A 27,284-nucleotide genomic window follows, 5' to 3' on the forward strand; every position below is an offset into this window, starting at 1 on the left:
TCTAAGCAACCTGCAGCTGGAAGCTGTAGGCCATTCAGTTCAATGTTATGGCACAGGCTTTGAAGATGAATGGTGTAGTAGGTCTCCTAACACCTGGCCTCTTTGCTTCTTTTAAGGTCTGATGGGGGCGAACTAGTGGGTGACCCTGAATTGCTCTTACATGAGCAGTTATAGGTGGTGTATTAAAATCAGATAGGTTTCTCTTGACCTGAAAATGCTTCCTTTGCGTGCACTTGCTTTCTGTTATAACGGCTATTCACTTCTGACACTTTTTCATTTAAGATGTGGTAATCGCACTGAATTGTCTAGTTCATTCCTTGGAAAGAGCAGGTCTTTTGTGAAAGAGAGGATATGAAGATTACTTTCAAGGAACATAAATGATGTGTGGTATTTTCTGCTGCACATCATGACTATGTGTGGATGAATGGCTGGGCAGCCTAAGCTGGCTGTGTAGCCAGCTTCTAGGCTGATTATTAATCAGCAGGGTGTCTGTATGTATTCAGCTGCTTCTTTGGCTTTTATACTTTTTTTCTCAGTGGAAAGGGTTTATCCACTACCTTCTCAGCAGGTCTTTTACTCTGAAGGCCAAGGAGATTGAATTTCCACAACCTAATGCAGTTCAGTAATTTGTCTAGCAGTCTGGGTGCAGTTCTGCCAGGGACTGAAAGGAATGAGAGGGGAGAAGCTATCAAAACAAAGGACTGGAATAAAAATGCTGTAAATCATTAAGTTAAGAAGACGGGCATTGCAGGGTCCTGAAAGGTCAAATATCAGGTGGCTAAGCTGGTAAATGTAGTTACTGAATATGTCATTAAAAAGCAGCCTTCAGATTGAAAATGAGCAAATGCAGCACCAGTAGCTCACAAAAGAGTGGAAGACAAGGCAAAAAAATTGCCAACTAGTAAGGCAATGTGGTGAACTGGGTAAGGTAATGAGGAAAATGTGTTTACTGTATTTTCTTCTTTTGGACGTTTATTAGTAAACTTGTGCAAGGGGAGTGGTCTTTATTTCTCCGATTCCTTATTGCACTAATGAATTGTGTATGTGTCGGTGACAGCTGGAGGGGAAGCAAAAGAGTATTTGGGTGGCAGGAATAGCCAGTGATGAATCCAGCTTTTTCAACAGGTTTTTCCCACAAAGATCTGTTGAAGAAAGTAGTTTGTGGCCTCACAGCTTGGACTTCTTTTATGATGTGCTGGCATAGGCTGAATGCTAAGGCAGAAAGTGTTGGGAGTAAATCTGTTGGTGACTGTGCATCTTTATTTCTGCAGCATGTCAGGTATTCCAGCTTGCTTACTTGGTTCAGCTCAGTCAAAAAACATCAAAGAATGCATCAAAGGGTAAGTCTGAGCTAAGCTTTCTAGAACTGCAGGTTCTGATGTAGGTATGTTTGAGAGGTAGGATGTCTCCCTAATCCATTATCACTGAAACTCTTGCTTCTGGCTCAGACCTACAATGTGGCAGTCAGTGATACTGCTTGCATCCACCCAGCCTGAGTGTGTGTGAGTCTGTAGCCCATGGCTGGGGAGATGGGGCTTGTTGACTCAGCTTTATATTAGGATTTCTACACAGTTTCACACATACAAGATTTAGACCTGTATTTGTCACCAAATCATCACAACAGTCCCTCCTTGTAAATCACTGCTGGTTTTCCTGTCCTACTGTTACTGCCTTGCCTTCCTATTATTCGGGAGTGCTTTCTGTGGTCTTCATTTCCTTGATCTTGCTCCTATCCTGAAGTCTGTACTTCTGTTCATTTACATCTTCTAGACAATCATGATTTTGTTTTTTTTGAGTTGTCTGGGGGTTTTCCTTCTGTGACAATGTATTTTCTTGATGTTTCAGGGGGCAGTACAGAGTCATATATATGACTCCAGAGTTTTGTTCAGGGAACTTGGACTTACTTCAGGAGCTTGATCAAACTATTGGTAAGTTGGGGGTAAGGGTTGGTCAAACTATTAGTAAGTTGTGGTTGAGCTGGCAGGCGGCTTAAATGCCTAAATATTTTTAATCTTTTTTATAATACTTAAATGCTTTTCACCAATTTCTTACTGCTAGTGGGTTCAAAGGTTACTGTAGTAGCTACCAGTAAATGGTGTCAGCAGATCCTGTTACTGATGGAAAAACTAACAAATCACTTAAGTGGCATGTTTAGTAAGGGGAATATTAAGCTGCCGGGAGCAGAGGTGCTAAAAAACTGATCTTGCAGTTACAGGAAGTGAAATGTGTATAAGTAGATGTTTAGCCTTTTAAGTGTTCTAATGTCTAGTCTTTCTCCCACTGTAACAATGAAACTTGGTTGTGAAATACTACAGAGGTGGTGGGGTCCTGGCACAGGGTGCCCAGAGGAGCTGTGGCTGCCTCATTGCTGGCCATGTTCAAGGTCAGGTTGGATGGGGCTTGGAGCAACCTGGTCTAGTGGAAGGTGAGGGATGTTGGAAGTCTGAAGCTTGGAGAAAGAAGCAGAGATGGTTTGGGGGGATTCTGTAAAAGCTCTTTAGCTGTTTTTGCTTCAGAGGTCGTTATAAAAATGTACCTAGGGGTTGGTACAGCAGAAGGCATTATAGGAACAAATACTAAGCAGACAGGTGGTGCCTTCTCAGGAAAGCTTGGGATTGAGCAGAATAGAGTGTTTGTATTTAGTCCATTCCCATGTTTGTGGTGTTAATGTGTCCATGCTCTGGTTTTGTTCCCATCAGGTATTACCCTTATAGCTGTTGATGAAGCGCATTGCATTTCTGAGTGGGGCCATGACTTCAGAAATTCCTTTAGAACTTTAGGCTCGTTAAAGAAGGCTCTGCCATTGGTGAGGTTTTTATGTATTTGATTTCCAATGTAAGAGAAGAATACTATCTCATTTTGTATGGTAGTTTGAAATAACAGTCTTAATGTTGCTCTTGTGGTTTACTTACTGTGCTGGTTTGGAGTGTATATGGTCCCTGTCAGTGACCGAGCTGTGTGGTTTTGGGGGCTTTTTTGGTTTTTTGGTTGTTTTTTTTTTTTTTCCCCAAATGCTTATATGTAGGATATTCTGAACCTGGACTACCAGAAACTTCTGGAAATTAGATTACTTTGGATTCCTGTGCTGTCTAAGATGATGTCCCTAAGCTTCTGGTTTAATACTGAGGGATGTTTTCTAAACTGGTTAGCTCAGTGGCTTGTAAGAACATGCAACTGTGATTTCTAGACATTCTCCAAGAATTTATAGTAAAACCTCAAAAACTTAGATCTGAATGTTCCACACTCTTCTTGTAAGTGTTGTCCTGTGTTCCCTAAACTTAGCTAGCCATCTCAGAAAATGACTGTAGACTAATTGAAGATTTAACTAAAGAAAACACACATTCACAGTAAAACTTTGTATTTCAAGTGTTCTTTCTGTCCCTGTCTGCTCTCCTGAACAGTGTTGACCAAAGGTCTAGGAAGCTAAATAATAACTATATTTTTCAAGTAGCTGAGCTGATCCAGTCATTGTCAGCAGATAAAGGTGCCTGTTTACATCTTATTTCAGTTTTAACTCATGATTTTCCTTGTTTAAAACAAAAATCCAAGAGGTCTTAGACTTTCACTTTTCACTGTAGGTTCCCATTGTTGCTTTAACTGCAACCGCAAGTCCATCGATTAGGGAGGACATAGTGAATTGTCTGAAACTGAAGAATCCCCAGGTCACATGTACCAGTTTTGACAGACCTAATCTGTACTTGGAAGTTGGACAACAAAGTGGAAATATTCTTAGGGATTTGAAGCAGTTCCTTATTAGGAAAGGAAGGTAAGGATTTAAGCCTGTGTTCAGATATAATTGAGTATTTTGGAGTTAAGGTAGTGTGTACTAAGAATTGGTAGCAGTCTTAATCTGATTTGGTGAGGAAGAGCCTGGGCTTCCTCCATTGTGTGGCTCTGATATCATGCTGATATCACTTGTGCCCACCCTCCACTCCCAAGTTAAGTAAGGCTTTTAAGGCAAGGAGTGATGGACCCCTGCTGCCTGCATATTTCTTACTTGAGGATTTTTGGCATTATTTGATCCTCAGAGGACCTGCTGTAGCAATTAGAATGAATATGATGAATTGGCTGGTGTGTAACTGTCCATAAAGTGTTGCACAAAAGGTGCATGAGTCTGCTACAAATCCGTGGTAAGATTTTTATTGATTTTATTTTTTTTTTTTTTCCCTTAAAACTAATTGCAGTTCTTCTCTGTTAGCAGACCCAGTGGTGTACCCATTCTGGTCCTGTTCTGCTTCTTGCAAGCTACAGTGTGTGCCTTTACAGCAATATACATGAATTTTTATCGCTCATTTGTACCTAGTTACATAAATGTAGTCCTTTCAAAAGTGCCAGCTGTAAAAGTTGTAAAAGGAAATTGGGAGGTCTTATTCTGCTCCTTCTAGAGACCAAAATCTTGTGCACTTTGCAAGGTAAACTTAAGAGTACCAATGGGGCCCACAAGAAATGTGGAGAGGGACTTTTTCCAAGAGCCTGTAATGACAGAGCAAGGGGGGGAAGGGCTCTAAACTGACAGAGGGGAGATTGAGATGAGATTTTAGGAAGAAGTTGCTGCCTGTGAGAGTGGTGAGGTGCTGGCACAGGTTGCACAGAGAAGCTGTGGCTGCCCCATCCCTGGCAGTGTTCAAGGCCAGGCTGGATGGGGCTTGGAGTGACTTGGTCTAGCGGAAGGTGTCCCTGCCCGTGGCAGGGACTTGGAACTGGATGAGCTTTAAGGTCCCTTCCAACCTAAACTACTCTATGATGCTAAGTAACTTCCAAGTCCTTTTTTCCAAAGGACAGACTATTTGTGTATGAGTGGACCATTTAAAAATATGTTTAAATTTCTGTATCTCCAACTGCTATATTGCCTTTTCAACTAGGTCCAGTCAGACATTTAGTGGAAGAGTGGCTTCTTCTGTGTCTTTACATGTTGCTATTACTTCCAGCAGTTCTGCATACGAGTTTGAAGGGCCTACTATCATCTACTGCCCTTCCAGAAAGGCCACCGAACAGGTTGTGTCTGAATTGATGAAACTCAGTGTGGCCTGTTGTGCATACCATGCTGGTATGGGAATCAAGCAAAGGAGAGAGGTCCATCACCAGTTCATGAGGGATGAAATTCAGGTATGTAGGAAACTAAATCCACTTGGTCCTATTTATAACTGTAGTTTCTGGCAGAGGAAAGAATTTGGGAATGTCAGCATGTTTGCCATTTGTCTCCAATTCTGGGCAAAGAAATTGCTGGTCTAAGCTGACAGTAATAGGATTCCTGGCTGATGCTTCAAATTCCTTCAGTAAGTCTCTTAAAAATGTGTGGCATCTGAGGAAAATAGTGGTAGTTGGAACAATATCATCAGTTCTGTGAACTGCTTTCCTCCAAAGCAGGCACAGTTACGCTTGTGTTACCCTTCAAGATAGATAGGTTTTTATGCTTGCTGTTTGAGAATAACTGCTTGAAACCACTCTAGGATTTGCCTCTACACATGATCACTGTCATGTTTATATTCCTATGCTCATACTCTGACCAGAATCAGACTTAATGGTAGTACTGTGAAAGTTAAGTGTGAGTTGGAAGCCACTGTAATTTAGGCTTAACTTTGAGTCCATGGCAAAAACTTGTCACCAAGTATATGAGCATTAAGCGAGGCATATTCCTGATGCTCATTTCAAAACTTCCTGTGTGTGACTCCTGTTTTGTAGTGTGTTGTAGCCACAGTGGCATTTGGAATGGGCATCAATAAAGCAGATATCCGGATGGTTATTCATTATGGTGCCCCTAAGGAAATGGAATCCTATTACCAAGAAATTGGGAGAGCTGGTCGTGATGGGCTTCCTGCTGCTTGTCATGTCTTGTGGACTGCATCAGACTTGGCTTTCAACAGGTAAATGACTGTAAACAGCTGCTTTGACACAAACAGCCAAAGCATAGAGGAGCAGGGTGGGTTTTGTTGAAGATGTGATGTATTTTTCAGAATGGTTCCAAGTCCTTTCCTGCATACACACAGTACGAAGTATGACGTACTTCCAGAAGGTAGTCCACAAGTGCACTAATGTTAGTTTGTCCTTGTTCCAGTTCTGCTTTCTTGAAGCTTTGCAAGGCAGCCAGTGACAAAATGTGGTCACTTGTCTTATAAATTATCTGGCCTGGTTTTAGACCCATCATCACCCCTAAGAGTGCCAATGCTGTAGAATTAAGCATGTCTAAATGGAGAAATATGTATTCTCTTTTTTATTCTGGGTGGAGGAGTCCTGGTTGTAGGAGTCTCCTGTTAATTTTGTCCATGGTTGTTGCAGGACCACAGAAGTGTCGGTACTCAGTCATTTGAGCTTGTCAGCATGCTGCCAGCATCTGTGAAATCTATACTTTTTTTTTCTGGGCAGGCAGAAACTTGCTTTGCTCAACTTTTGAGCTGAAATGGTGAAGCTATGTTAATGAGCTGCCCGACACCTGTGGTTTTGGTTTGGTTTTGATGCCATGTGGCACAGTGAGTGTGGTGCAGATAATAGCTCAGGTTTGGCTCACACAGCAGCTCGGAGCATGGGCAGAGCAAGTGTTCCATATACCTTTCCAGTACTCCCAGTGTATTTTCTCAGTTGATTGCTTCTAGTGATTACTATAAATTATATAAAATCAGGCAACCTTTATGTTTCTTAAAGACTATCCTGACATACTCTGTAATGTGGCAGTAGCATTGGTGAGAACATGCCAGAGTCTGGAAAACTAGAGACACAGAAAATGCCCTCTCACAATGCTCTCTGCCCTTTCCTTCCTCCTCTTCTTTTTTGCCATGGATTTCTGAAGCTTAGTAGCCTGTGGAGTTGGAAGAAGCCTCTCCTGTTTTGAATAATGGTCATACTTAGAGGAATATGAATAAGGCACTCTTCTGAGCATTCTCTGAGCTATAAGAATCAAGCCTGTGGAGAAATAGGCAGGCAGTTTGGGTCTGGTTTTGACAGGATTTTCTAGCTGTTTCTGGTGAATTTGACTTAGGCAGAGGTCTGGCATGTTTCATTTTTAGTGTGGGACAGGGGAAGAGTGGTCATGTTTAAGGCTGCTCTATTTTCCTTTTGACTGACAGACATCTTCTGAGCGAGATACGCAATGAAGATTTCCGTTTGTACAAACTGAAGATGTTGGGAAAAATAGGGAAGTATCTGGTGTCAAATAGCTGCAGGAGGAAGTAAGTACTAGAATCTATTTAATGCTTTGTCATTTGAGTCAGTTTTGACTGGAGGTTGTAACCACGAGGCATCTTATATTGACCATGTGCTCTGCAAGCATGTTTTATATGAAGTAGCAGTTATCAAAAAATACAGCCTTCAGCATATTTATACATATTCATCAAGTATTTCCTTATTTACTGTTCAAAAAAATCCCAATCTTTCTTTAGAGGAATCAAGGCCAAATAATTGGCTCCCCAGTGAATTAACTAATGATGCTAGTTTCAACTCTGTTTTCTGCAGTAAATTTAATGTGTAAATTCTTGGTCTTTTATTTAATTCCTTACATTCCCTTGGATAGAATTATTCTGTCTCATTTTGAAGACAAACAACTCCGAAAGGTTTCTTCTGGCATCATGGGTACAGGAGATTGCTGTGATAACTGCAGGTCCAGGTAAGCTTTCTTCCCTGAAGACTGATATAAGACTTTACATTCTCTCAGGCTGATTTATGAGGCAAATAATCTGGAAGAATTGACTTTTTGTGCACCTGATCTTGCAGATGTTCAGCCTAAAGTTTATCTCTGAAAAACTGTCTTTAACCTTCTCCTAAATGGTTGAGCAAGCCATGAGGCAGCTTGAAACTAGACTGTGGGAAAGCCTATTAACAAAGGATGGTGACAGTTCCTAAAAAAGTTCAGAGTTAAGCTGTGAGATACACTTCTGTTCATCAGTTTAAGACCTGCTAGGTAATTAATCCCTAAAAATCCCCACCCATAAGTGGAGTGTGATACCACATGTCTAAGGTTAAATTAAAGGGAGTTGTTCTCCTCTTCCAGCATGTTCTTTCTAGCACTGCTGATAATCTCATAGGTGTGCTGAAAGGAAGCCCAGGGGTCAGCAGTCACACAGGTATAAGCAGAATCGCTTTTGGGTTCTCCTGTGTGAATGTACATGCTTTCCCTGAAGTTTATAATAAAAGGTTCTTTGTTCTTGCTGTTAGCCTGATGCTTTTTGATCTGAGACAAGATGTTAGGCTTTTCTGTCTTCTGGAAAAAAATTATCAATTCAGTTACATGTCCTGTATGCTCAAGGATGAAACATCTTTGCCTGGCCTCTACTAAAACTAAAGAAGAAGAGAACTTGAGAGATCATAATTTCAATCCTGTGAAACACATTTCAAACACATGCTGCTGTGCCACTGAAAGAGCTGCATAGTGAATTTGTGTTGTGGAACTGAAATCAGATGCCATAAATCACTGTCCTTTTTCTCCTTCTGAGAAATGATTTGTGCTAATAACTCTTCAATGATTTCTTTGAGTCAATAAAGGTATTAATAAACCCTTGAAATGCATTAATGGTGTTGCTCTTGCCTTCTGTTTTTATCCCCTTTGTTACCTAAAAAAGCAGCCAAAGAAAGTCTTTGCTATTGGGTGCAATTAAAGAAATGTCTTGTGTATCTAAAACGGTCCATATATTAAAATACTAAATTCAGGAGATTGCTGAGTCAAGGTTTTTCTGTCACAGCAAGTACCATGAAGAACTGCTTATTGTATTTTTGGGCAGCTGTGTTAACCACAAGTGATTTTGACTTTTTCCTTTTCTCATTTTTTAGTCCTAGTTCTTACACTTAAATGTGTTCAATTGTTTATATTCATGTAACTTGAAGTGTGTATTTTGTTTAATTATCACTTGATATTTCAAACCAAGAGAGTGGACTTGATTTGTATGTGTGTTCAACTTGGGTTTTTTTGTGTGTTTCAGGGTGTCTTGTTTTGCAGTTCCCGGTGAATTTGAAGGTGGTTTACAGGACTTTGGGAAGCAAGCATATCAGCTGCTGTCTGCAGTGAGCACTCTGGAGGAGAAGTTTGGAACTAAAGTTCCCATCCTGTTTCTTCGAGGGTCTGTAAGTGATAATAAAAACCTTTTGTATGTGTTCTGAGAGTGGAGGAACTGATAGGTGTCCCTTTTTATTGATATACCAAACAGTACTTTGATGTACATGCATCTAAAAGTGTGTATACACACATTTATTTAGTAACTCTTTCTCAGAGAGCTGGGTATCTGTAGAGAGTTCAGCAGCGCTCTCCACGCAGTAAACTAGCTTTTTTTCTTTAGGGCAACAGCCATAAAAGTAGTGAACCTGAATACATGTTGTATTTAATTATGTGCATGTACAGCAAAGGAACAGTTTCTACCTTCAAACTCTTGCCCTCTTAGATTTGTTTTTTTAGGAACGAAATGGAAATGTTCAGCACTTTATGGCCTAAGAGTTCAGGTTAGAAATAGTACCTGCTATTTTCTTGTGTGGAGCTGTCCTGTATTTGGTAGGTCGTTTTGTGTTGATAACTGACAGCTGTCTGTTCAACACATGAATGCCAGCCCAAGTATTGGCAGGGATTCTAAACCTCTTCCTTGAAGGCTTGAGGTTTTGTTTGCTTTGTAGCAAGTTTGATGTTATCCTGGAAGTAACTAAGTAGTTTTTTGGTGGTTTGTTTTTTTTTTTTTTCTAATGAAGATGCATGATTTCCATTATCCTGAAATGAATAGCTTTTTCTGCATGAAGAATAAACTCATCTTTGCTTGGTAATTAGTTGGTTTATGTTTGAATAAAGCAAACGATGCCTTGCCCTCTAGCTTTGTTCTAGTGGCTGACTTGAAGTAGTAAGATAGGAAGCAGGATACTGGAATGAATATAAATTGTTTCTACGTACCTTTTTTTAGAGTGCTTCGTAAATAGTAGGCAAGAAACTCACTAGAAATAAAATACAAGAGGAAGAACAGAATCACTTTTTAAGTTTATAACCCAGGGGAAAAAAATCACCTGTAGTACTTGATAAAACTGAGTGAATCATGTCCCTCTTCATTCCTTTGAATAACAATAGGGAGTTGCCAATTGTCACACAAGTGTGCCTAGGGGAAAAAAATGTTGTTATAGATCTTAATGTAGTCATGATTGTTCATTTATTTGACAGTACGGGAAGAAGTGAGGCTGATGCCAAATGTGCACTATAAATAGAGAATAACTTTGCTGTCTACAAGAATACCCTTTTCTATGTTAATGCAATTTAAAAAACCTAGTTTCCTTACTTTGTTGCATCAATATATACTTTAGAACAAGAGTATGAAATACCACCATAAGTTTGTGCTACATCTGTCTGAGGCTGACTGGTATGTTGTTTTAAGAGTTTGTGTATAGTATATGGATAATTCATGTTGCTCCTCAGTTAGGAGTATGTTTTTGAAAAGGTCAGGTGGCCTCCAACAGTCTTTGGCTGGACTACAAGGGAGACCATGATTCATTTAAGATACGGATGCTGAGCCTTCCGTGAAAGAGAAGAAGGTCCTCCGGGAAACTGAGTTAAAGCTTCATTGACAGAAATACTACACTAACCTTGCTAAACAAACAAGAATATGCAACTCTTTAAGGCCTTCTTTTATCAGCAAACATGGGAATTTGTACTTATTTCAACAATTACTCTGTTACTAGTAGTCTCAGTGACTGGTTGCAAGTGGCTTACGGTAGTGTCTCTAGCATTTAGTCATTTGTACAAAGCTGCATTTGCCATTTGGCTTCTGTTGGTCAGTCCTAAGCAAGTTTTAAATGATGATCCAGCTGATGTCATCTACCTGGACTTCTGCAAAGCATTTGACACTGTCCTGCACGACATCCTTGTCTCTAAACTAGAGAGACATCAATTTGATAGATGGATGGACACCTGCTGGAATTAGGATGGAATTAGGAAAGAATTAGCTGGGTGGCCGCATGCAGATTGTTGCGGTCAACAGCTCAGTGTCCACATGGGTATGGGTAACAAGTATTGTCTCTCAGGGGTTGGTGTTGGGACCAATCCTGTTAAACATCTTTGGTGGCATAGACAGTGGGATCAAGCACCCTCAGCATGTTTGCTGATGAGACTGAGCTGTGTGGTTTGGTTGATATGTTGGAGGGAAGGAATGGGATCTAGAAGGACCTTGACATGCTTGAGACGTGGCCAATGCCAACCTTATGAAGTTCAACCAAGCCAAGTGCAAGGTCCTACATCTGGGTCATGGAAATCCCAGTCACAGCTGCAGGTTGGGCACAAACGTGATTTGGAGCAGCCCTGCAGAGAAAGACTTAGGGGTGTTGGTCGGTAAGAAACTCAACATGAGCTGTCTTCAGTGTGTGCTCACAGCCGAGAAGCCACCTGCATACTGGCTGTGTCAAAAGGAGCGTGACCAGCAGGTCGAAGGAGGTGATCCTGCCCCTCTACTCTGCTCTCGTGAGACCCCACTTGGTGTATTGCGTGCAGTTCTGGTGTCCTCAACGTAAGAAGGACATGGAGCTGTTGAGCAAGTCCAGAGGAGGGCCACGAGGATGATCAGGGGACTGGAGCCCCCTCCCGTATGAAGACAGGCTGAGAAAGTTGGGGCTGTTCAGCCTGGAGAAGAGAAACTGCATGGGGGACCTCAGAGCAGCCTTCCAGTATCTGAAGGGAGCCTGCAAGGATGCTGGAGAGGGGCTTTTCAACAGGGACTGTAGTGATAAGGGGTGATGGGTTTAAATTGAAACAGGAAAGATATATATCTTATATATGTCTTAGATATCTAACCTTATATCAGGTTCAGTATAAGGAAGAAGTTCTTTACTGTGAGGGTGGTGAGGCACTGGCACAGGTTGCCTAAAGAACTGGTGAATGCTCCATCCCTGGTGGTGTTCAAGGCTGGTTGGACAGAGCCTTGGGTGACATGGTCTGGAGGCATCCCTGCCCATGGCAGGGGGTTGGAACTAGATGATCTTAAGGCCTTTTCTAACCCAAGGCATTCTGTGATTCTGTGATCCTGAGCCCAAACATGGACACAAACAGTACTGTTTTGCAGCTTATTCTTTTTATAATTATTTCTATTGTTTAATTTCAAGTCAACCATGCTCTGAAAATGTGGCACCATTGGAGTAATTATTGTAATTTGTATAACTGGAAGCTCAGTTATAGTGTTAAGTGTAAGTCTTCCTTTAATGTGTATTAAAAGTTGAGTGAGGGCTTCTAGAAGAGGACATACGACTTGGTGCTTTCTCTTTGCCAGCAGATTAGATTACTCCCTTGTGCTCACCATCAGTACTCTGCCCTGGTCCCATCCACCAGCAAACTGAGTCACTCTTGCCTGTGCCTGGCTGCTCCAGCTTCTATCCCTTGTTGCTAGAGGTCTTAAACAATCCTCTCTTGCTATGTATGCAGGGTAGCAGCTCTTTGACTGTCTGAAGTTCTTCAAATTGTTCCTTACTGTATCCCTGGAGATGGGAGTTTCCTCAGTGGAGAGGGATTCAGCAAGTCTACAAATAACAGGGTCTGAAGCCTGCCTTGCTGTTGATTTCATATGCTAGCAATAAATAGAAACTTATTTCTGTTCAAGAGTCTTCTACTTCCCTAATGTGTGATCCCCTGTTATTTCGCTGTTTCAGAGAAGTTACCAACTTTTCAGGCTCATGCCGAGAGCTTCTCCTGTGAAAGAGGCTTTATCCTGTTCTCATCCCGTTGGGCCATGAGTTCAGGGGGTGGTGAGAATCAAACAGACAGGAGCTAATCAGCTTTTTTAGAGTCTGAATCAGTGGTATGAGACAGGTAAATAGCAACTGTTTAAAACAAAAACCCAACCAAACAGAAAACACTTTGCAATGAGGAAGAGTAGAGCAGATGCATAGTGAGCCTGCTTCTGGCTTTTGTGTCCCTGTCCTGGGATTTAAACAGGGTTTATCAACTTATTTTTACCTCTGTACACCTTTTTAAATAAAACTAGAATGGGTAAGTTAATGTAACACTGACCTGAACTGGCTGAATGCAAACTACTAGATAAATTTCTTCATTGGCATGGATGGCTGTGTTGTTTCTGTAATTTTCTCCATACATGAAGGGAGTTGTTTTCATAGTTCTGTGATCTACATGTAGGTTTGTCTGGGGTCTTGCTGCAAAAGAAAGTCATGATCTTGTCACAGCCTTGGCAGAAAGCACAGGAGTGGGTTAGGGTACTAGAGGTAAAACTGCTCTTCAGTTTCATGAACTGTGACATAACCGAGGCAATAGGCATGTTTTATGCTCCTAGCGAGGTGCTGTATGTGTGGTTATTGTAGTGGGTATTATGGAAGCTTGAATAACTATTTTGGCTTGGGACTTTTCTTTAAAGTTCTTCTATGGAGAAGTATTCTTGATGACATGATCCTTGAATCTTGGATTTCTGGTTTACTGGATATATTGGAAACTTCCATAAGGACTGGGGAAGTCTAAGCAGTTCTTTCTCTAATTCCAGAGTTCTCAACGCTTGCCAAACAGATACCGAAGACACCCTCTCTTTGGTAGTGGAAAAGAGTGGCCAGAGAACTGGTGGAAATCACTCTGCCAACAGCTGATAATGGAAGGGTTCCTCAAAGAAGTCTCTAAGCATAACATCTTTGCAACCACATGCGTGCTTACCCAGAAGGTACCTTTTGTTGTGAAACTTACCCATCAAAAGCTTATCGCAGTAAGCTGTATTTAAGCCATGAGGTTTATTTCCTCCAGGGTAGAAATTGGCTGTTAAAAGCTGAATCTGACTCAAATCCAAGTCTTCTACTACACTCCAGTGAAGACCTTAACCTTCAGAGACCACCTAGAAGGTAATTGTACATGTGTTCTCTTTAGCCCTTTTTTCAATCAGTATAACACCAGATCAGTTTCTGGAGTCTGCTTCTGGAGATGGCTAGGTTGGACAAAAGACTTCTGCACTTGAAGTTTCCAGCCATAACTATCCCTGATTTGTAGCATTATACAAAAATACAGCTGCTCCTCTACTCTGGTCTCATGAGACCCCACTTGAAGTTCTGTGTGCAGTTCTGGTGTCCTCAACATAAGAAGGGCATGGAGCTTTTGAAGCAAGGCCAGAGCAGAGGAGGGCCACAGGGATGTTCAGGGGCTGGAGGACCTCCCATACAAAGACAGGCTGAGAAGACTGGGGCTGTTCAGCCTGGAGAAGAGAAGCTGCATGGAGACCTCAGAGCAGCCTTCCAGTATCTGAAGGGGGCCTACAAGGATACTGGTGAAGGACCCTTCCTCAGGGACTGTAGTGACAGGACAAGGGGTGATGGGTTTATACTGAAACAAGGGAAGTACAGGTTAGATATCAGGAAGAAATTCTTTATTGTGAGGGTGGTGAGGCACTGGCACAGGTTGCCCAAAGAAGTGGTAAATGCTTCATCCCTGGCAGTGTTCAAGGCCAGGCTGGACAGAGCCTTGGGCAACATGGTCTACTGTGAGGCATCCCTGCCCATGGTAGGGTGGTTGGAACTAGATGATCTTAAGATCCTTCCCAACCCAAACCATTCTGTGATTCTGAGCTAAAGAAGTTACTGTGAGTGCTTGGATAAACACCTTTGACTGCTGGTATGAAAAGTGACGTCTTAGCAGCTTAAATCGGACAAATGGTGTGGTTGTGTAACTGGGAAAGTTAGTGGAGAATGTAGTGAATGTACTTGATCTACTCAGAAAATGGGTGCCTTCTGGGTAGCCTGGAAGTATGTTGTAGCAGTGCATCCTCATGGAGAAAGTAACCAGCTGAAGACAAGAAACAGGAGAGGAAAATCCATCAAGGCTGATGTTCTTCCTAATGCTGATGAGTTATACCATGAGACTTGAAACAGAGCAGCTAGCAACTTTTCTCAGTTATGCACCTGACCTACTTTTCATAACATTTAAGCTGAGAATGAAATGGGAAAGCTTTTGGTTCAAGCAGAATTGATTCAGTGCAGATCTCTAACACTTTGTGTATTTCTGTGAAATTTAAACTGCTTAAAGACCTGGTGAGTATGTCTGCAAAAGTAGGGTACTTTTTCAGTGGTGGCCAGGTATTTGCCATCAGATGATAGAGCTCCAAGAAAATAACATGAAGATTTTCTTGTAATTCTTTGTTTCTGGGTATATTTAATAAGCAGTGTTGTGTTGTTCTGCACACACAGAAGTGAAGTGAAAGGTAATGAACTGGAGGTTGCAGAGGCTTTGCTGTGGCAAGAAATAGTATTAGAATAGAGTTCTTCAGAGCTGGCCTTAAGAGCCTGTTTCGGTGTCTAGACTGTTGCTCAAAACCAAAACTGGGTAAAGACAAAGTAGCAATTTTCTTTTGTCTTTTAATGTTCTACTGTTGTGGCACTCTCAGCTGCTGTCTAGCTGTCAAAAAATGCTGGTTATTAAACATAAGCAACAGGGAAAGCTGTATGCTTAGTGTAAGCCAGAAAGTTGGTCCTGTTTTTTTTTCTCTAGTAATGGAGTCTTTAAAAAATGAATCTTTCAGGTGTTGTCACAAAAATCTTTGTTTCTTCCATAATCATAGACTGACAGAATGGTTTGGGTTGAAAGGGACCTTAAGATCATCTAGTTCCAACCCCCCTGCCATGGGCAGGGACACCTCACACTAAACCATGTCACCCAAGGCTCTGTCCAACCTGACCTTGAACACTGCCAGGGATGGAGCATTTACAACCTCCCTGGGCAACCCATTCCAGTGCCTCACCACCTTCTTCCTTATATTCAATCTAAACTTCCCCTGTTTAAGTTTTAACCCGTTACTCCTTGTCCTGTCACTACAGTCCCTAATGAAGAGTCCCTCCCCAGCATCCTTCAGGCCCCCTTCAGATACTGGAAGGCTGGTATGAGGTCTCCACGCAGCCTTCTCTTCTCCAGGCTGAACAGCCCCAACTTTCTCAGCCCGTCTTCATACGGGAGGGGCTCCAGTCCCCTGATCATCCTCGTGGCCCTCCTCTGGACTTGTTCCAACAGTTCCATGTCCTTTTTATGTTGAGGACGCCAGAACTGTACACAATACTCCAGGTGAGGTCTCACAAGAGCAGAGTAGAGGAGCAGGATCACCTCCTTCGACCTGCTGGTCATGCTTCTTTTGATGCAGCCACACTCCTTTTGATGCAGCCAACAAGATTCTTGTTTCTTGTTAGTTTTAGTATTGAGAAGCTTTGAGCTCCTCAGTGTTTTTTCGCCAAGAATGGCGATTAAAATAATTTATCAGTAAGAACTTCTGATTTGCTCAACATATCCCTTTACAAAGTTCAGATCAGTTTGCTTAGCACACTTTTATTTGTACAGTGACACTGCCATTAAAAAAACTTTGACCTGACTAAGATATAATTCACTTCCTTACAGCAGCAGACCTTTACCTGTGCCCTTAATGCAGCGCTCACCAGTTAAGAAAGGAGCAGGACAGTCTCCAGTGAAGCAGGTCTGTGTGTATCACCCCTCTTGCACTCTGTGGTCTGTCCATGCTTGTATTCAAGAAACCTTGCAAGTGTCTCATAATGTTTCAAAAGAATATTTGGCTGCTAACAACTTCACTGAAAAGAATTGTAAATCAGCATTTGTTTGTTTTTGTTCTTCTATTTATTTATATTTTTATAGATGTCTCTGTATGAGATGTTTTCATACGAGAGAAAAGGCGAAACTCTTCCAGGAAGCGATAACATGCTTAACAGGTACAGTATTCTAAAATATCACTGAATTACCTGATTTTGACTGTATTGGTAGGGATACTGTTTTCAGGATGCTTAAACTCGGCATTCTCTTGTGGGAAGTGATGGTGAAAAGGTTTAATGTATTTAAAAAAAAAAAAAAGACAAGCATGTAGAACTTATTGTACACTGCATTATATTTCAAAACATTGAACTATTACAACATGTAATGGGCTTGGACTTTGACAAGTTGTATGTACTTGCAGTTTCACAGGCAAAGTGAGCTTTATTAATGGCCGAAGTGCAGCTTTGTCACAGGTATTACTTCAAATCCAGGCAAGAAAACCAGCAGATGCTCACTAAAAATGGAGCAACAGCAGATTTAGATTAAATGATTTTCCTGAGCCCATGTTTTTTCAATCTCTTCTACGTGAAGGTTGAAACTAATGAATTTTAACTTGTGATGACTTAAAGTAACAATGGAGAGTCATTTATTTCCCAAGCAGTTTGCAAATAATAATTCAAGCAAAATAGTTATTAGGTTGTGACTTGCTCTTAAAGCTGTGTGCCTTGTGCAGGGGCTGTAAATGAGCATGTAGGTTTCTGCCTTTCTGTGTTAGTTTGGAGAAGACTGAATGAGGTTGAGGCTCCCTCAGGTCAAAAGAAATTAAACAAGCTTTTGCAAAAAGCAGACCAAGTAATTTGTTTTCCTGGCTTGTGTGGTGCTTAAGATTAAACCTACCTTGCATTTCTGAGCAGTTTGATTCATCCTTGTGCCTTATGCTGGGAGATGACTGGAAAACAGGATATGTCACTTAGAGTGAATAATTGCCACTGCAGCCATGTGAAGAAAAATCATTTTGCGGACAGCTATGATTCAAACAAGTATTATTTCACCCTTTGCTTAGGGAAGAATGCTCCTACTCCTAGCTTGACTGCTAACAGATAATTGCAGTATAATCACAGCAGTCTAATTAGGGGTGAATGTCCTAAAATATGTGAGTCTCTGCTGTGGTGCTGCTTTCTAGGCAGACGTGCCTTGCAGTAATATCAGCTAATTCTGCTTACAGGTCAGCAGCTGTGTTCTTACTAATGTCTTTCAAGTTATTAACTCTTTTTGGCCAAGATTATCAGCTGTGGGGGTGTAACATAAGGTGTTTCTTGTGGGATACTGTCAGAATAATGTTATGAGTGGACAATTGCTTGTCAAAACATGTTTTTGTTAACAATAGGAGAATCTAGCTGTTGATAGGAATATTGATGGGGGATTTTGGTTGTTTTTTTTTTCCCACGAAAGTGTTATTTCAGCTGTTTGAGCTTTGTCCATTAGGACTATTTTCAAGTTATGGGACCAGATACAGGATTTCTGTTAGGTTAGGGATAGTGCTCATTCTGCCCCAACCAGCTCAACTCCTGTATGAGTGCAGCACCAGCACAAGGTGCCAGACTGCAGTCTGATGGTGCTGTCAGAAGTCAAAATAGGTTGGGCTGCTGCTTTCCTACAGCCCTGTGCAAAGTTCCTGTATAAAATTATCTTAACACAGGCTTGTTTCATGCTTCTTTATTTTTTCGATAGTGTTGCAAAGTGCTCGTTGTTCAGATCTCCTTTGAAGACTTCAGAACCTGCTGTTTCATCCCAAGAAAAAGAACTAGAGGCAAGTTTTGGGAAGAGGGAGGATATGGGTGAATTGCAGAAAACAGTCATCCTATATTGGAGCAGCTGGCTTGGGCTGCTCTTAATATTAAAAAGGTGTTTTGAATAGAAGTCCTAGAAGTGGATTTGAATATGTTAAGATGGATTAGATTTTTTTGTATATTAGTGGGAAGATGAGGGAAGCTGTAACTCTTCCTCTTGTATTAATTACATCAATCTAGAGCTGTTTTATGAGAATATGGCTCTCTTCACAGACTGCTCTCTATGGCAAATTGCTGACTGCTAGACAGAAGGTAGCTAATGAGAAAGTAATTCCTCCAGCTGTCTTGGCAACCAATAAGATCCTGGTGGAGATGGCCCGAATAAGGTAAAGCGGATATGCGCACGTGTTGTACAAACTGAGGGGGTTGCAAGCCAAGTCACAAATCCCCTTTCTGCTCTTGTTGGGAGCATGTGTCTCATGGGTAGAGGAACAGCTCTCTTGAGAATTTCTGTTTAATACCCTTGTAGACCACTGTCTGGTATAAGTTAAGCAGTTGACATCAGGCTTGGTTTTTGTCTGTGTCCAAACCTCCTGTCAGGTTGATGAGTCAGAGGACGAAAGTGTGTGTTCTACTAATCCTTTACATTCCATCTACTTCTCTCCATTGTGTCTTAAAAATTTTTACAATGCCCTTATCTGCTAAGGGTCAGCTACAGGTCAGGAGCTCTCCCTTACCTTGTATGGGTAACTGGTGTAAAAGAATAAGCACAATTTAGTGTGGCTCTCAAGTACTGCAAGGGGGGGAAAAACTATGTGTTTTTGGTTTGTTTTTTTTCTCACTGTATGAGGGGGTATTGTGGAGCAGCTCAGTTGATAATGCATCTGAAGTGCCTTTTCCAGCTACTAAACAGCACTAGAGAACATTACTTGGGGAATGTGTATGTTGTTGTTCCATGTAGGAGCTCTGGGGTATGTGCTCTTGGGAGGTAATAAAGCAAATGAAGATGTATGTGGAAAACTGATACTCCAAAATAGTAAGCAAGAAACTTCATATTTTTGCTCTAGTCAAGCTTTATGATTCAGACGCAGAAGCGGTGAACTTAAATAGTTGCAGAGATGATGAAGGTACAGAAATAACACTTTCAAGTCTTCAATAATAGATCTGTGTGCCAAGCATAGGTCATTGACAGACACCTGATGTTTTAAAGCACTGGCACAGAACATTACCACAGCTTTTATTATTCATCCTAAACCAGGCCTACGACTGTTGAGAATGTGAAGAGAATTGATGGTGTATCTGCAGCAAAATCCACCATGTTGATTCCTCTTCTGGCTGAAATTAAGGATTTCTGCCAAGTAAATGGCTTACAGGTATGAATTATGAGTGTCTGCTACTTTGCAGGAGCCTTAGTGTAATTTGGTCTGTAGCTGTCAGATTTGTCCTTCAGAGTTAGTCCATATCCCAGCTATTCCATCCATGTGTGGGAGTGAAGCTTGCTAACCTTGTGTACAGAGTTCTCACCAAATCTGAATGTGTTCCTTGGCAATGACATTGGGATGTCACTGGGATGTGGCTGATGTTCCAGATTAGTGTGGCCATCCTGGAAGTCCAAGACAACCTTATAGAGGTCACCCATGTGGCCAGGCTGAGAGTCCAATAGGTGTTACCAAGAGCTTGTAGCTTGTTATTGTGATCTGGGGCTGGAGATCGAATTTGTATAGATGTTCCTTCATCATAATGACTCAGTAGACCAGGAGGGCAGGGCTTTGCTTTCTCTAAGTTTATCCTTAGAAGCCTGGCTGAAGAGCTTAGATTTCTAGCTGTTGGAAATGTTGGTTCTTTTCTCACAGTCGATTTTCTTCTGTGCAAAACTTTCTGTAGAGTGGTTTCTATGTCACTATGATGAGACACACCACTAGGGAGGAGGGGCCACAGAGTGGAGGATTAGAGAGACTACGAAACAGCTTTGCTTGGGGGATCTTAATATCTATGTTAAATCTACAGTTAAAGGGATTTATCTCGTCCAAAAGGTAGGTAGAGCAGCAATACTACTTCTCTGTAATGTTTGAGAAGACTCTGCTTCACAGGAAGCTATTGTGATTTAGGAATGGAGACCAAAAGCATTCCTGATTTGGTGCTTTTTTCAAGGAATCTGTCTTGAAGCAGAAAATGAAAACAGAGGAGTTCCCATGTTATGCAGCAGACTAAATAACACAGTTTGTGCTGATAAAATAGTTTTATTCCATCAGAATAAAACTATTAGGTTTTATGGGTGTAATGAGTAACACCTAAGATGTTGTGTTGACCCAGATGCTGTTTTTCTGTGTTGCTTTGTTTTTTTTCATGGCCCTTGAACAATCCCATGCTTATTCATTTAAGATGGGACATCTGTCTGGATTCTCTTTTGGGTTTGTTTTTGTGTTTTGTTTTTTTTTTTTGTTGGTTGGGTTTTTTTGGGTTGGTTTGTTTTTGTTTCTGTTCTTTTTTTTTTTTTGTGGAACGTGGACTTGGGTTTCTCCATTGAGATGGACCTGATTGATGTTTCTCTTTTGGGTAACTTCAGGTATGGAAGGGTGATCCATTGGTTGTCACTGGGTTATAATTCTTACTAATTCTCTCTGTCTCACTTAGACTGACGCATTCTCTCCATCTGGATCTAAAGATCAGAAAAAAGCATCTCCATGGAACCACACTGGAGCCCTCTCTCCCTCGGAGCATGTTACATATGTCCTGTTCCAAGAAAAAAATCTCTCTGTGGTAGGCTACTCCCTGTGGAGGTCTCTTCCTTTATGAAAACTAATGGAGGGGTTGCTTTGTCTACAGGAGGGGGATTTGCAAGTTCTCTTATATCCTCTGGGGTGGGGTTACTTTAAAATACTTTCCTGGCTAGTGGTACCTTATCTAATTTAATGCTATGGATGGGTAAAATTATGAGAAACGGCTTGCTGTGAGGTGGGATGCAGGGAGGTAAGATACAGCTCCCTACTTGCTAAGATGCCCATGCAGATTGGCAGGCATTAAGGCAGAATGTTTCTGTCACTAACCCTGCCCTATTTCAGTGGAGTTAGCAGCATGCTTTTCTATTGCATGTGTTAGTTCTGCCTGATACTGTCTCTGCCTTTTCATACTAGTAAGGACATACAGAAAAAATTTCCTGATCTTGATGGAAAAACACCAAGCATGGGGCCCAATAAAGGGATATCTTTATGGTTAATAACCACTGGGATAAATTTCATTAACTCTGGTTTGGGTTGTAAGTCCCTATCCTTTCCATATGCCATACCCATGCGTAAAGCTTCCATGCCAAGAAACAAAGCTCCTGGGAAGGTTCAACACAAAACAGAAGCCTTAACTGCTGTGTATTATTGTGGCTTTCTAGTTCAGATTTGAGCTGTGTCTACCTGTTAGAAAAAAAGTGGAGTACAAGTTACCTGTCACAACCAAGTTTGTTGACATGCTCTGGGGCATGTGGCTAAGTGGCATCATGCCATGTACCCTATGGAGATGAGCCTTATAAGCTGCTTTGATGTAGTTTTAATTCTACAATAGGAAACTAAAGTTGTGCTGAGTTTTGTTTTGTCTCTCCCAAGAGCATGGGTAAACCTTGTTAGCTAATCCGTAATTTAAAAGTGTATCTAAGTACTAATTAACAAGGAACAGTTGTATAATTCTTAATGGGTATAATTAAATGTTTAATTATTAAATGTATAATTATAAAGATGCTCTGTATCCACTAATCCTGATGTTTATATGCATAGTATGTGTATTGTCTGAGGAGAAATTGGGAGAAGCTTGAAACCTGTTCTTCCAAGGAGGATGTTAAATCTGTCCTTGAAAAGTACAAGTTTAGGCAGATAATTTGAGATATTTTTCTTCAAGGCAAATGTTTTAAGAGGTGACAATTCTGCCATCTCAATCCCTTCTGCCTTTGTTTTCCTAGAGGACTATCAGTGAGAGCAGATCTCTACCTCTTTCTGAGGTTGGCACTCACCTGTTCCAGGCACTGAAAGCTGGCTACCCTGTCAACCTGGAGCGAGCAGGTTTGACTCCTGAAGTTCACCAGATGATTTCTGATGTTATTCGTAACCCTCCCATTGAGTCAGGTGAGCATCGCAGCCCTTCTCTGAAGCTTCTCATGACAATGGCATACAGATGAAGGGAGTGAAAAACTGACAGCTCAGCTGCTGCTTCAGGTAGAAACCATCATTTCTGGAAGGGCTGTGGCAAGGCACAGCCCAGCAAGGCCAGGGTCATTGCTTTCTTTCCAAGGTTATGTTGTAAAATAAAGCTACTGTGGTTCATTAGAGCTGAAGAGGGGTAGGGTAGCCCTTTACAAACCCTTTCTCTCAATTGTATGGCTGCTGGAAAGATTTGGGATATTTCTTAAATCTGTATTTACTTGGGTCTTTGGGGAAAACAGCCCGACAAACTTCCTGTAAGTACTGGTATCTACAAAAAATATGAATAACAGCTGTAGGATTTCCCTGGTGCAATTTAACTTCAAGATACTTGTTTGTGATGAAGAACCTGGTAAGTGCAGGAAAAGTAGTTCTTACTCCTAATGCTGGAGCTATGGGCTAGTTCAGAGGTTGAAGACAGCCATGTGCTCACTTAGAATTCTGGGACTGGGTCACTTAAACTTCAGTCTTGCCCTAGTAGTTTAATTTCTTAGGTTGACAAGATTGGACTTGCTGGCTTCATTGTTTTTGTCCTGTTGTGGATTAATGTGTCTTTTTCAGCTGCAGTTACAGGCTTGGCCAGACTCTCAGATTGCTATTTTAAATTTAGCGCCACACTGGAATGGAAGACTGGTATGGCACTTTACTTAAAAAACAGAGAGGTTTTTCAGCATAGGCTAATAGAGCCTTCCTTTCAAGAGAAAATGGCTGATAGGAAATGCATGTTTAAGGCAGGCAATTCTAATACTTGACTAAATTGAAGGATAGTAATGAATGTGGTGGGGATTTATCCCATGAGCTCACGATCCACTGTTTTATTTATTGTCTTTCTCCGTGCCTTTATCTTTTGCTTTAATGATGTGTTTTATGAAAGACAACTGAATACAGGACAAGAGGATTAAAAAACTAATATTGTATTCATGCTTTTTTCCAAGACACCACTAAAATTCAAGCAATCAGAAAACTTGTTCCTGCAAATATTGAACTGTATCTCATCAGGATGACTATTGCGTTATTGGAGAAAGGGGACAGAAATAAGTCTTGGGATGGGTCAGGCTTCAAAAGGATGTTGGTGTGGTCAGAAGAGCAGGAGGAAAAAACAGGAGCAAATCAAGAGAACAGGGAAGATGCCATGTGGAGTAAAACAAAGGTTAGTAAGAAAAGGTATGAAATTGGTTTTGTGAAAATAGTTTCCTCTTTTGGAGCAGCTTAAAAGCCCTTTGCTATTCCCAGTAGTGCTTAGTGTCTCATCTTCACAATTTGTCTTTCTGTCAGCTTCGAGTGAGTCTGCCCTCTGCCGCCTTGGGAGAGTAGTGCTCACAGCAGAACCAGAGAGTTCCCCTTGCAAAGTCTTGACCTTGGAAGAAGGCTGCACCTGTGCAGTTTAGCTGTAATCTGATACACACAGGAAGAGATCAAATCAGGTGCCATGTGGGTCTGTCAGTTCATCTCTACCATAATAAGTCCTGGACATCCAGCCCAAGGAGATCAGGCACATGATGGTCCACCATGGTAGACCATCACAATGGCAGCTTAACAGTGGCCTCGGGGGTAAACGCTTCCTGCTATAGTTCAGTCCTTCAGGATGTGGATGCAAAAGGTCCCCTTTAAAATCCTGGACTTAATGTAGCTGGGGCAGTGGAGGAAAAAGCTCAAATTCCCTGTGCTCCCCAGTATAAAAACAATTGGAAATCTGGATCCTTCATTGCCACAGATTCCATGTTCTGCCCTTGGCTAGCTTGTGTGCATTGGTATCTGATCGTCAACCTGATGTGGGGAAAAGTAACTCTCTTCCTGCGTAGAAGCCTAAGGCAACAGAAGAGTTAAGAGTGTGAAAAAAACAGAGGCAATGCCTCTTTAGAAATGTCCGAGTCTTTCATGGGTTTCTCTGTTGCTTGAAACTGATGGGCATAGAAGTGATAACAAGAAAAGTGTCATGCCATAAGGCTGACTCATTGGGAAGAAATTTCAGGAAATAAGGCACTCTTTGTTGCTGTTGGAGAAAGGCTGAGCTAACATCTCCCAAGTTCCAGTTCAGCACCTTGTACAAAAGGTCACCCTGCACTGGTGGTGAAAAGAAATTACAAACTCTAGACCTTTCTGCTGCTTGCTCTAGGATTTCATGTTTGGGGTTGATTTCTTCAACTCTGGCTCAAACAAATCTTCAAGCCTTGCCATTTTGCCAAATTGATTATTTCTTGTATCCAAGTGCTGTTTTATTTAGACAGTATCTGGGCCTAAACCACCCTTTTCCTGAAGTTAACTCCTGGAAGTCCAATTTCATGAGCTCAAATAATACTTTTTTTCCCCTGCTACTATTAGCCATGGAGCTATTCAACAGGGATCACATGCTATTAGAAATCAAATTAATATTATACAAATGAGTAGACTGCAAATCCAAAACCTATTCCAAATAGTCTTTATTTACTTCTCCTTCAGAAAATATGCTTATTCTAATAATTCCCTGTAGCAAGCACCTTTTAAATCTGCTAATGAATGATCTTGGGTTTTAACAACCTTACATTACTGCTGTTTTTATAGGGCAATTCAATCAATCTGACACTGAGGGAAAGAGCAGAGAAAACCCATCTGCAAGTGGTGCCTTTGGCTTTGGTAACCAGATGTTCTTACTGTAATAAAGCATGTAGAAGTGATAGTAGAGATGATCTCAGGAACACCAAGATGTGTACTCAATCCAAAAATCTCAGGTTGCTATTTCAACCGGTGACTAGCAGGCATTATTTAGAATGTAGAAGTTAGTATCTCTGTTCCCACTATGCCATTTTTAACTGATGCCTTTGCTGTAAAAACACATTTAAAAACACAGTGCTTGAGACATAATTAAGTTGCTTCAAGTTTGTGGAGCCATGGGGATGGAGAAAATTTTCTTCTTCACTGCAACAAAGAGCCAAGTACAAGTTCCGCTTCCTTTGTGTTTGTAATGGATGTGCTTACTCAAATTTCATTGTGATGAAATGGATAAGAAATAGCAATCTCATTAAGCAGAGGTTTACAGACTCAATTTACTTCAAAAAAAAAAAAAGTTCCAAAATGCAGCATTTGCATAGAATCTGATATGTGCAGACTTAAGCTTTAATGCTGAGATGGATATAACAGCCTGCTTTCTTCATGTCTTACGGAAAGGCTGTACAGAGTGTGGATGGTGGCCAGCCAGGTAGTGGAGGAGCAGCAGGAGGCTGCCCAAAGCCCATTACGCCAGTTTCCCCTAATGAGCCTGCCCTTGATCCCAGTGAGGAGGAGCTGTTTGCAGACTCTGAGTCCAAGGTGAGACTGCCTGGAGGTCTGTGCCAGGAGCAGAGCCCAGACCTGATGATTAGGGTGTTGAACTTTTTAACAAACCTAAATCACAGCTTGCATCTGGATTCTCCACTGTGCCTAAAATCTTGGCGTAGCTTGCCAGCCAACTTCTGTTGTGATTATCTTTGGTACAGTGACAGCATACTCTTTCTATTACTCTTGCTTTGCCCAAATAAACCATTTTAACAGCATCAACCTGCTATAGGATTTTTTTTTTTCCCCTGTTACATCTTGTCAGCCATCTAGTGGCAGATGCTCCCAGTAGTTTAAGATGATTGCCTCCTTTTCTTCTTTCAGGTATAAAGCTGTACAAGCTTGTATGCTCATCTCATTAAGGATTTTTGCACTGGTGATTATATCAACTCAGGTTATAAATATAATGTTTTTTGATTTTTGTTTTGTTTTTCTAAAGGAGCTTGCGAAGCTCTGAGCAGCACTACTTGCTGTACAGATCACTTCAGTTTGAAGCTGGATATTTTTGAGTGCAAATTATAACGCAGACAAATCATTATTCATGGTCTGGTCTATGTTAGGTAGATATAATTCCTACACAGGAATTACAGCATAGCAGGTATCTCCTTGAAACACTAAATGCATACCACTGTCTTTTGATTGCTGATGAGCACTTCTAGAACATGTGTTTGTAGGGGCACAAGAGCATGTGTTTTGTTTCAGGTCAGATATTTCCCAGCCTAGATTCTTCATCCTGCTGTAGCTTTAGTCCCTTGATTGCTTCAAGATGCTGCATTTCCTTGGGCAACACGGTCTAGTGTAAGGTCCTTTCTATGTGATTCTATGATTTAAGGGACATGTGAGCAATCTACCATAGTAGCGAAAAGCTTACAATTCCTGAGAAGCATCATTTCAGGGAGGAGAGCTATATAAATTAGCTTATATATAAGATAATATGATAAGCTATATCCTATGTAGCTTATCTTTTTTCCATGTTTATTTTATTCTTCTAGAGCTCACATCCCCCTTTCAAGAGGAAGGTGCCAGACTGGTTTCAGACTTCAGCAGCGACAGTTCTACCTGTCATCCAGACCAAGAAACACATAAAAGACACCAGAAAAGGGATTTTTAGTTGAACAGAGAAATGAAGATGGATGTTTTGCTGTTACTAAGAGTACTTTCTTTATGAGTACTTTATGAGTGCGCCTCCGTGCTTTGCTTTACACTGCTACTGTCGCTCGGCGGGTGCGGAGAGAGGAATTACCCCGGAAATACTTTTCACTGTGTGAAATTTGCTGTTATTAAAGCAATAAACAATTCTCCACGTCTCTCTGTTGGGGAGGGATCAATACAGGCAGGGCCGGGCAGGGCCGTGCGTTGCCGTGGTAACGGCGCACCCACTTCCGGGGCGGGAGCTGGGGCAGAGGCTGCCGGGAAGACGGCATGGCCCAATAGTGGTGTGCGGCCTGCGCCTCGCCGGGCGGTGGCGGCGCCCGAGGTGAGGGGCAGGGGTGAGCGGGGACTGGTCCGCACTGTGCTGGGGGAAGGGCGGTGGGGGGGCGAGGGGGAGGGAGGGAGAGGAAGAGAGAGGAA

The 27,284-nt window shown here is 41.5% G+C and overlaps 2 protein-coding genes across 2 annotated transcripts in view; both read left to right on the plus strand.

Annotated features, from left to right (window-relative positions):
• The window catches only part of WRN (WRN RecQ like helicase), a 45,455-nt gene extending 18,575 nt beyond the window's left edge, over nt 1-26,880 (plus strand). Inside the window, 23 exon segments of the mRNA XM_062627645.1 lie at nt 1,272-1,340; nt 1,846-1,928; nt 2,700-2,806; nt 3,579-3,766; nt 4,929-5,106; nt 5,683-5,864; nt 7,062-7,163; nt 7,505-7,597; nt 8,907-9,048; nt 13,428-13,598; nt 13,679-13,773; nt 16,304-16,379; nt 16,556-16,629; nt 18,182-18,260; nt 18,514-18,626; nt 19,499-19,613; nt 20,875-21,000; nt 22,184-22,346; nt 23,357-23,571; nt 24,963-25,034; nt 25,566-25,706; nt 26,705-26,750; nt 26,753-26,880. Of these exon segments, the coding sequence (XP_062483629.1) occupies nt 1,272-1,340; nt 1,846-1,928; nt 2,700-2,806; nt 3,579-3,766; nt 4,929-5,106; nt 5,683-5,864; nt 7,062-7,163; nt 7,505-7,597; nt 8,907-9,048; nt 13,428-13,598; nt 13,679-13,773; nt 16,304-16,379; nt 16,556-16,629; nt 18,182-18,260; nt 18,514-18,626; nt 19,499-19,613; nt 20,875-21,000; nt 22,184-22,346; nt 23,357-23,571; nt 24,963-25,034; nt 25,566-25,706; nt 26,705-26,750; nt 26,753-26,823 (2,701 nt within the window). The 3' untranslated portion in view covers nt 26,824-26,880.
• A 219-nt stretch (nt 26,881-27,099) lies between these two features.
• GTF2E2 (general transcription factor IIE subunit 2) overlaps nt 27,100-27,284 on the plus strand; it is a 28,710-nt gene continuing 28,525 nt past the window's right edge. Inside the window, exon 1 of the mRNA XM_062627633.1 lies at nt 27,100-27,189. The gene's annotated coding sequence lies outside the window, so the exon portion shown is untranslated. The remainder of the gene's footprint in view (nt 27,190-27,284) is intronic.

The sequence above is a fragment of the Pezoporus occidentalis genome, unplaced genomic scaffold (assembly GCF_034315485.1).
Source record: "Pezoporus occidentalis ecotype Australia unplaced genomic scaffold, CSIRO_AGI_Poc_V1 ctg303, whole genome shotgun sequence".
In the NCBI taxonomy this organism is placed as follows: Eukaryota; Metazoa; Chordata; class Aves; order Psittaciformes; family Psittacidae; genus Pezoporus; species Pezoporus occidentalis.